This window comes from Polistes canadensis, unplaced genomic scaffold, assembly GCF_001313835.1.
Source record: "Polistes canadensis isolate GaletaPanama2010 unplaced genomic scaffold, ASM131383v1 scaffold_98, whole genome shotgun sequence".
In the NCBI taxonomy this organism is placed as follows: domain Eukaryota; kingdom Metazoa; phylum Arthropoda; class Insecta; order Hymenoptera; family Vespidae; genus Polistes; species Polistes canadensis.
In genome coordinates, this window is record NW_014569645.1 from 9,262 (window position 1) to 18,253 (window position 8,992).

Sequence of the window (8,992 nt, forward strand, 5' to 3'; positions counted from 1 at the left end):
TAATAATAATAATAATAATAATAATAATAATAATAATAATAATAATAACAATAATAATAATATACATACATACATATATACATATAGAAAGAAATATATTTCTCATGTCTCTGCAAGTATGAAATAATTGAAAAAGAAATTTGGGATAAGGTTCAAGCATCTTTAGCGATTCAACAAGGACAACAATGGGTTTCTGCATTATTAACGTACTGTCAAAGGTACATTCAAGAATTATCTAGCGATCAACATGTGCAGTATATGAAAGATATCATACATAATCTGCTAACGTATATTAAAAAATCTTGGGAACAGTTACATTTCAAATATTATTCTATTCATATTAATTTTACACAATTTTATCAACAATTACCAGCGATATGTGCTAATGAAGGTATGACATTAATTTATTTCAATCCTACAAACGTTTTACACTATATATTATTATAAAAAATGTTTATTTCATAAGAAAATATTCTGACGATCCACTAATTTTCCAATATATATTTAATATATTTATTTCAGTCACACGAAGAGAGATCATATTTTGTCTAGCAGGTATATCGATAGGTACATTAATAGGCTATATCATAGGTAGGAATTGGATTTATTATTCCCACCATATGCATTATATAAAAGCTATTATATGTCACCATTATATCGGTACAGAGGTACATCATAAACAATATATATATATATACATATATCTATGTATAATTAACAAAAACTTTGCATTATATAAATATAAATATATAAATATCATCGTATTTAATGCAGGGTGTTTCAATGATAGATGATGCGGAAATGCCAACGATTCGTAAATCTAACGATTTACTGATACAAGTTAAAGCTGCTTCGGTTAACGTCGTTGATACAAAAATATGTTCTGGTTATTCAAAAGCTTATAGAAGACTCCTAAATTCTAGAGTAAAAAAATATTAATTATCCTATTAAATACTTACTTTTGTGTTATTTTTCAGTTTTCTTTGTACCCAATTAGCATGCTATTGTAACATTGAGTTTTTTTCTCTTTCCAGAGGCATAAAGATATTCCAATAATATTAGGTAGGGATTGTTCAGGTATAGTTATTGATATTGGACAAAGCGTTATTAATTTTGACATTGGAGACGAAGTATTTCTTGCTGTACCTTCATGGGCACCTGGTACCATGGCAGAATACATAACTGTTCCAGAAACTCAAGTAGTTAAGCGACCTAAACGATGTACTCATGAAACAGCTGCGAGTATTCCTTATAGCGGTTGCATGGCATGGGATGCTTTAGTTAATAAGTCTATTATTAAAGAAGGCAATGCAAAAGGACAAAGGTAATACAAAAAGTATAATTATTAAAAAAGATTTACAATTGAATGACAATAGCTCTGATAAAATAATGTTCAATTTTCTTAAGGTTATCATTCTCCTAATGAAACAAAGCTATATTTTTATAGGGTGCTTATATACGGAGGTAATACTCCAGTTGGATGTATTTTAATCCAACTTGTAAAATTATGGGGCGGCTATGTAGTAACAGCATCTAGACAAAATGCTCTACCTGTAATGAGAGCTTTAGGTGCTGATGAAGTTTTATCATTAAATGAATCAAATATTGAGAAGGAGTTAGAACTTCATGATAAGTATGGTATACTTTTAATAAAAAAAGAAAAAACTGTTAGGATGATTATTAAAAATTCAAAACAGAACTTTTTAGGTTTAATGCAATTTTTTATACCAGTGGTCAATTAACGGAATCACATATATTAAAAAAATATTTACATCCTCATGGGTCCTTCGTGACAACAATGCCTGAACATTTAATGTCAGATTCATTGGGATTTATATCAGGAAGTATATTTGCTGGATGTGTACGCATTAAATTATTAATACAGGTATGTAAACAATGAATATTAAATTATTATAAAAAATATTATTAAATTATTAATAATTATCTTTAGTATATATTTGGTTGTAATATACACCAATGGAAAGAAGGTTCTAAAATAAAAGTCGAGTACTTGCAAGCATTATCTGAATTAACCGATGCAGATGAAATACAACCTGTCGTCGATAGAGTTTATACTCCTCACAATATCGAAGAAGCATTACATCACATATTAGATCCGGATGCTATTGGAAGTACCATAATAAAATTTTAAAAATAGATCATTTTGAAATAATTTTCTCATTAAAACATTAAGATGTTATCATCGAGGTATATTATTGTAGAAAAAAAATATCATCATCATTGCAATGCTACCAAAGTTAAGACTGATGAAGTAGAAAAAAATAAATGCACATGTTATTCTTTTAAGCTCGCTTTACGCATTGCTAAAGTTATAAAAAGAGAATAAACTATAAGATTAAAAAAAAAAAAACAAATAAAAGTAATAATGCACTTACAAAAGAAAGTAAATTTTTATTTATTGATGCAATGATTCTTTTATATTGGAATATTAAATCAAGATTGAGATACAGTTTTTATAAAACATAAATTCTTAATATATGTATCAGTCGATTTGAAATACTTAATAAATTATTAATCACATACATGTATTGCTTTTTAATTGAGCGTATTATTAACACTGACGATTTACAGTAGATTTTAGATATAAAATAAAAGTAGATATTTTGAGATCTTGCATCATATTTAAGATTTTTCTATTCGAGACATAGTAATCGTTATCATATAAATTTTATTTTGCTTTTCCTTTGAATTTACTATTACCACCAGTTTTGCCTTTCTTAGATGATCCCTTCTTTTCTTCTATCTATTAATATATATATATATATATACAAAAAATTATTAGAACATTGAAAAGAATTAAGAGGTTTTGAAATTTACCTTACGCTTTTGTGGATTTGAATTTGGAGTCGGTAATACTTTAAAATATGAATCAAGTCTACCCTGGGTCGTTGTATTACGAGCTTTGTATAATTTTTTTGCGCCACTTCTAACACGTTCTTCATTAAATTGTTTGTCACCACATAAAAACTTTACTAAACCTTCTTCGTCTGGTTCTGACCATTTCAACTTATAAAATGAAACAAATTTTGTTTAATTAATATCGAGTATATAAAAAAATATAATTACTATATTTCATATATAATATTTTACTTCAATGTCATCGACATTTGCAACATCTGGTTCTTTAAATAACAATCTTGCTTGCTTATAATTCCAATCTTCCGGTATAGTATATTTTTTAGTATCCAATTTTTCTATAATCTTTTCAAGAGACTTATGTGTTTTTATTAATTCTATTGCTCTTTTAGGACCAATTCCTTTAATACTGTTTGTATAGTCACAACCCAACATAATGCAAAGGTCAATAAACTGAAAATTTATATGAAATAGCAGATCGATTAATTAATTCTAAAACTAGATATGGAGTCATAATAAAAGTACTTACTTCATCCTTATTCAATTCCAAACCTTCTAATACTTTATTAAAATGAAATTCTTGAACAGGCATTTTTCTAGCTTCGCTGAAAGTTAAACGACGCAATAAAATGTCACATCCAAAAGTAAGAGCATCCATATCCTCTGTTGCTGTCGCATAAACTTTTCCACCTTTTACCAAAGCAGCACATTGAGCTTCAGCTTCGCACGGAGCCTTCCAATATAAATAGACATTAATACATATGACAATCTCATTTTTCGACACTTATAAGTATTAATTTATTTACATCGACATATGGTATACCCATTAATTTAAGTAATTGCTTGGCTTCATCAGAATGAATTTTTGTAACTTTAACCAATCTTCTATTAAATTTATCGACCTCTTCAGCATTTCCTTATTATAATAAAAAATAATAAACTAAATAATAAGTGGTGTACTTAAGTAAATAAATAATATACAACAACAAAAATGATATAAAAAATTACCAGCTTCTTCTGCAGCTTGCAACAATTTTTGTGCTTCCTCTCTTTTTTCAGCGCGTTTAGCAAGTTCTCCACCTTTTAAATCTGGTGGTTTCCCATCAAAAACATATACAGGTTTTATACCTTGGTCTACTAAACGTATAGTACGATAAAATGTTCCCATTAAATGGCTATGATCAAAAAAGAGAATGACAAATGGATTCAAAAATATTTTATATAATAAATAAATATTTTATTTAAATGTTTGTTTTGTGTGCGTTGCGTGTGTGTATGTGCACTCCAATGGTGTTTACATTACAATCATTACAGTGTATATGATTAATATATTGAATTATTTGATATTACCTTGTTGTTTCACCATCAGCTGCTGTAAGTTGTGCTCCTTCACTGCGAACAGCAATCAAGAATTGATATAAACACATGGATGCATCTATTGCTATTTTTCTACCTAATAAAAATAGAAAAAATTAAATTAATAAAATAAGATCTTTTTAAATGAATATAAACAAAGTGATATCACTATTGTACCAAAATAATGTTTCAATTCTCGTTCCTTGATTGAACCAGGTGCTATATCAGCTATTAGTTTTGACAAGCCCAAAATACCCATTTTTGAGTTATCACTGATAAAGATTTTGTGGATATGTAAATAAAAGTAAATAGAGTTTTGATGGATATTCAAACTTTCATTCAAGAAAATCTACAGAATACGCGGGAATACTAGGTGTCCCGCCTTTATTTTCTGAAATGACTGTTCATAATACCAACGTAAGAAAAATGAAATTTAACAAACATTCGAGGATTTGTTGGTATAAAACATGTTGGCAATACTTTCCTTATAATTTTATGTATTCAATTTTGGTATACTTTATATCCACGTGTTCTTGCATCTCCATAACCTTAATAAAACTGATTTGTGTTTGAATTATAAAAAATGAAATCTAATTTTGATTTGATAAAAACTATTGAAGATGATGAAGAAGTGCCTAATTATTCCGAACAATCAGACGAGGAAGACAATGTAAGTTGTTCTTAATAATACAATTTCTATTATTTAACATTTATTTTTCATATGTATGTATAATATTAAGAATTGTAATAGAAGTATAATGTTCTATTTCTTTTTAAATATTTTAATATTTTAAATAGTTTCAGCCACGTAAGCAAAAAAGGCAAGAAAAAAAAGATTTTGATATTGATTTTCAATTTGTAAATGATGCTTCCGAATACAATCAAGATACGTGGAATGATTTAAGTAAATACATTAAAAGAAAAGTGAAGACTAAATTGGATGACAAAATTAAAAGTATTAGAAAGCAGAAGGAAAAGGAGGTATATATGTAATAACAAAATTAATAAGTTTAACAAAATATTTATAATATCGTTTTTTTTTCTTTTAGAATAAAGATGTCGATGACGACAACGAGAACAAATCAGAAATTTCTCAAGAAGATGATGAGTTTTCCTTATCAGAGGATGAACTCAAAAAAGATGCATTTAAAACAAAGGGAAAAAAAGGAAAAAGAAAAAAAAGTACTAAAGAACAGAATGAAGAAACAATTAATTTTGAAGAATTTACAAACGTCGAATCATATGTTTCTTTCCAACAAATGAATTTATCAAGACCGTTATTAAAGGTACGAAATAGAAATATTGGAAATATGATAACTGTATTTATACAAAATGAAACGAAAAATAAATGATTTATTTATTACAGGCAATAACGACAATGAAATTTGTTCATCCAACACCTATTCAAGCGGCTACTATACCAGTCGCTTTAATGGGACGTGATATATGTGGTTGTGCAGCGACTGGTACTGGCAAAACTGCAGCTTATATACTTCCTGTTGTGGAAAGATTATTGTACAGACCAATAAATGGTCCTGCTATTTCACGAGTTCTGATACTTGTACCAACGAGAGAACTTGGGGTACAAGTATATCAAGTTACTAAACAGTTAACGCAATTTACTACGATTGAAGTAGGATTATCTGTGGGTGGATTAGATGTTAAAATTCAAGTAAGTAAATTATATTGATATGTAAAACTATATATATTTAATAACAAACATATTCGATTAGGAAACTGTATTACGCAAGAATCCAGATATTGTAATTGCAACTCCAGGAAGATTGATTGATCATTTAACGAACACACCAACTTTTTCTTTGGATAGCATAGAAGTACTTATTTTAGATGAAGCAGATAGGTATTTAACAAACATTTTCTACATTTAAAAGATATGTTTTGATTTTGATTGAATTTAAAATTATATACATTTTGTTTAGAATGTTGGATGAATATTTTGCTGAGCAAATGAAGCATATTATAAAACAGTGTTCAAGGAGCAGACAAACTATTTTGTTTTCAGCCACTATGACAGATGAAGTTAAAGATCTAGCTGCTATGTCATTAGATAAACCAGTAAAAGTATTTGTGGACAGTAATCAAGAAGTTGCATTTAATTTACGTCAGGAATTTATTAGAATACGTAAAGAAAGAGAAGGTGATCGCGAAGCAGTATTAGCAGCTTTAATTTGTAGAACATTCCACGATCACGCTATGGTTTTTGTACAAACTAAAAAACAAGCTCATCAGTTGCACATTTTATTAGGATTATTAGGTATAAAGGTAAAAATCTTTCGATACTACATTGAAAACTATTTGTTAGAAAAAGAAAAAACAAAAAAATAATATACATACAGATTCTTACAAAAGTTCGACACATATCGTGATCCTCAGATATTTTTAAAACTTTACACATTTGTAGGGGTATTGTCTATATACCCTTAACAAATATCTGAGGGTCGCGATATGTGCCGAGCCTTTGTTAATTTTGATACTTTATTAGGTTGGAGAACTTCATGGCAATCTTACGCAACCTCAACGATTAGAAAATCTTCGTAAATTCAAAGATGAAGAAATAGATATTCTCTTAGCAACTGATGTCGCAGCTAGAGGATTAGATATCAGTGGTGTAAAAACTGTAATTAATTTTGTAATGCCTGCTACCATGCAACATTACATCCATAGGTATAATATTGAACAATGTGTATATAAACTGCATATCTAATTTATATTTTAAATTGAATGAAAAAATTATAGAGTCGGAAGAACAGCCAGAGCTGGTCGTTGTGGGGTATCGGTATCATTGGCTGGCGAACAAGAACGTAATTTAGTGAAAGAAATAATCAAACAAGCTAAAAATCCTGTAAAAAATAGAATAATACCACCGGAAATAATAGACAAATATAATAAAAAATTACAAGCCTTAGAACCAGACATAGAAAATATATTACAAGAAGAAAAAAATGAAAGAGAACTTGCTAAAATAGAAAATCAAGCAAACCGAGCTGAAAAAATACTCAAAGGTTCAGACGATAAGAATCGTAGAAATTGGTTCCAAAGTTCTAAGGAAAGGAAAACTGAGAAAGGTGATTTAAATTATGTTTTAAATTAATGAAAAAATATCTAATTATAATAAACACAATTATTATAGAACAAAAATTCTTATTTTTCTGTTAGAAAAATTATTATTAACAACGAAACAACCACGTAAGAAAAAAGATAAGGAGGAAAAGGACTTTTCTAAAGTGATAGAAGAAAAAAAGAAGAATGCGAAAAAGGAACAATATAAGGAAACAGCCGAAGATAGAGCAAAGAGAGAATTGGAAAAAATAGCAGCATATCAAGCAAGAGTAGCTAAACAAAAGTTTAAAGCGAAGAAGATTAGAACGGTTATAGATACAGATGCATATACTAGGAACAATAAAGGTATATAGAAAATTATGACTTTTACAAAATTTTCATTCATATATAAAATGTTGATTTTATTTCTATTTATGTAAAATAATGACAATTTTATAGGATCCAGAAAACGATCAAGATCTTCATTTGCTAATGATTTGACAAATACTAGCAGTAAAAATGTCAAGAAAATGCGTTACGAGTAAGTAAACTACATGATTTATATGTGTGCATTAATGTATATAAATATTAGAATAAATTAAAATATTTATATATTTCAGAGCAAATAAGAAACAAAATTCTACAAAAAATAAACGAAAATCTAATTATCGTGGTGGAAAAAGTCTAAATAAGAGATCAAGGTAACGTTAAAAAATATAAATAATTAATTTGTAATGAAACAAAATAAATTTTAATAAAATTCTATGAAACGCGTTAAATATAATTCGGTTTTAATTATAATCCGGTTTTAATTATTTATTTTATTATATAATCATTACAATACTTTTAGTTATGTCATAAATTGACAGATGAATAGCACTGATTATTTTAATTGGTTTTTTTTGATCAGTATTAATGGATAATGTATGATCATTTTTATTTTGTAAAAACTGCAGTACTATGCATCATTAAATTGAAGATATTACACCACCTAAGAAAGTAATATTTAACTTATAATAAGATCTGTGCTTAGTTAATGATGACCGTAGAGTAGAAATGATCAATTATTACTTTTGGTGACACAAAAAAGATATGTGTATATATCATGAAACAAAATATAAAATATTTCTTTTTTAAAAATTGCAAGACTATTATGAATTTTAAGTAAACTTGTGTCAATATATTGTATGAGATATGAAATAGTTATAGATATACGTTCACAAGTTTATGATAAAAGCAATAACTTCAATTATATCCGATTAAAAAAAGCCTAAGTTATATTTGAGAAGAATTATGATTTATCGTGTAATGGTATATAAAATAATGTTTAATTATAATTATATTGTAATTAATAATAGTAATAATAATAATAATATATTAATAATATTAATTAAAATATTATTATTATTATTATTTTCCTATTGATAAGAAAAATGTATACTTTTTTGCAGAAAAAATGTAACATTAAAACTCTCTCTCTCTTTCACTCTTTTCGTATGTACTATTATCCGTATGAATTTGAGTATATCAATATTACAATAATCTCAATCATTCATTACTTACAATTACATGCACACTTATATGCAATTCTATCAGTAATTAAATAAATCATCACAAAGAAGAAAAAGAAACTTCCGGAGATATAGACAAAATTTAAAATTCATCAAATTTTATTCAAATTTGTACCCAAATCTTTTTT

The 8,992-nt window shown here is 27.1% G+C and overlaps 3 protein-coding genes across 5 annotated transcripts in view; 2 read left to right on the forward strand and 1 right to left on the reverse strand.

The window, feature by feature from the left end:
* LOC106787331 (reticulon-4-interacting protein 1 homolog, mitochondrial-like) overlaps nucleotides 1–2,528 on the forward strand; it is a 2,926-nt gene extending 398 nt beyond the window's left edge. Inside the window, exons 2-8 of one of the 3 annotated variants that reach the window (XM_014749613.1) lie at nucleotides 88–391; nucleotides 523–668; nucleotides 775–924; nucleotides 1,035–1,324; nucleotides 1,448–1,633; nucleotides 1,708–1,885; nucleotides 1,952–2,528. In XM_014749613.1, the coding sequence (XP_014605099.1) occupies nucleotides 88–391; nucleotides 523–668; nucleotides 775–924; nucleotides 1,035–1,324; nucleotides 1,448–1,633; nucleotides 1,708–1,885; nucleotides 1,952–2,152 (1,455 nt within the window). In that variant the 3' untranslated portion in view covers nucleotides 2,153–2,528. The remainder of the gene's footprint in view (nucleotides 1–87; nucleotides 392–522; nucleotides 669–774; nucleotides 925–1,034; nucleotides 1,325–1,447; nucleotides 1,634–1,707; nucleotides 1,886–1,951) is intronic. The other 2 variants (XM_014749615.1, XM_014749614.1) reach the window with 2 other exon arrangements.
* A 21-nt stretch (nucleotides 2,529–2,549) lies between these two features.
* Nucleotides 2,550–4,637, reverse strand: LOC106787332 (flap endonuclease 1). Its single transcript, XM_014749616.1, has 8 exons — nucleotides 4,411–4,637; nucleotides 4,228–4,330; nucleotides 3,886–4,052; nucleotides 3,684–3,793; nucleotides 3,407–3,610; nucleotides 3,112–3,330; nucleotides 2,839–3,027; nucleotides 2,550–2,764 (listed from the first exon to the last, which is right to left on the reverse strand). The coding sequence occupies exons 1-8, from the start codon at nucleotides 4,490–4,492 to the stop codon at nucleotides 2,690–2,692; spliced, it is 1,149 nt and encodes a 382-aa protein (XP_014605102.1). The 5' UTR covers nucleotides 4,493–4,637; the 3' UTR covers nucleotides 2,550–2,689.
* A 63-nt stretch (nucleotides 4,638–4,700) lies between these two features.
* On the forward strand, nucleotides 4,701–8,094 carry LOC106787342 (probable ATP-dependent RNA helicase DDX27). Its single transcript, XM_014749629.1, has 11 exons — nucleotides 4,701–4,903; nucleotides 5,032–5,214; nucleotides 5,283–5,519; nucleotides 5,600–5,905; nucleotides 5,967–6,094; nucleotides 6,174–6,516; nucleotides 6,737–6,918; nucleotides 6,991–7,319; nucleotides 7,411–7,659; nucleotides 7,753–7,834; nucleotides 7,914–8,094. Exons 1-11 carry the CDS (start codon nucleotides 4,817–4,819, stop codon nucleotides 7,996–7,998), a joined length of 2,211 nt encoding a protein of 736 aa, XP_014605115.1. The 5' UTR covers nucleotides 4,701–4,816; the 3' UTR covers nucleotides 7,999–8,094.
* The last annotated feature ends 898 nt before the right edge of the window (nucleotides 8,095–8,992 follow it).

Coding starts and splice junctions, on each gene's coding strand:
- LOC106787332 (XM_014749616.1), bottom strand. CDS start 4,492: ATGGGTATTTTGGGCTTGTCAAAACTAATAGCTGATATAGCACCTGGT. Junction 3,028..3,111: donor CAAATGTCGATGACATTGAA/GTAAAATATTAT, acceptor TCATTTTATAAG/TTGAAATGGTCAGAACCAGA. Junction 2,765..2,838: donor CAAATCCACAAAAGCGTAAG/GTAAATTTCAAA, acceptor ATATATTAATAG/ATAGAAGAAAAGAAGGGATC.
- LOC106787342 (XM_014749629.1), top strand. CDS start 4,817: ATGAAATCTAATTTTGATTTGATAAAAACTATTGAAGATGATGAAGAA. Junction 4,904..5,031: donor AATCAGACGAGGAAGACAAT/GTAAGTTGTTCT, acceptor TATTTTAAATAG/TTTCAGCCACGTAAGCAAAA. Junction 5,215..5,282: donor GAAAGCAGAAGGAAAAGGAG/GTATATATGTAA, acceptor TTTTTCTTTTAG/AATAAAGATGTCGATGACGA.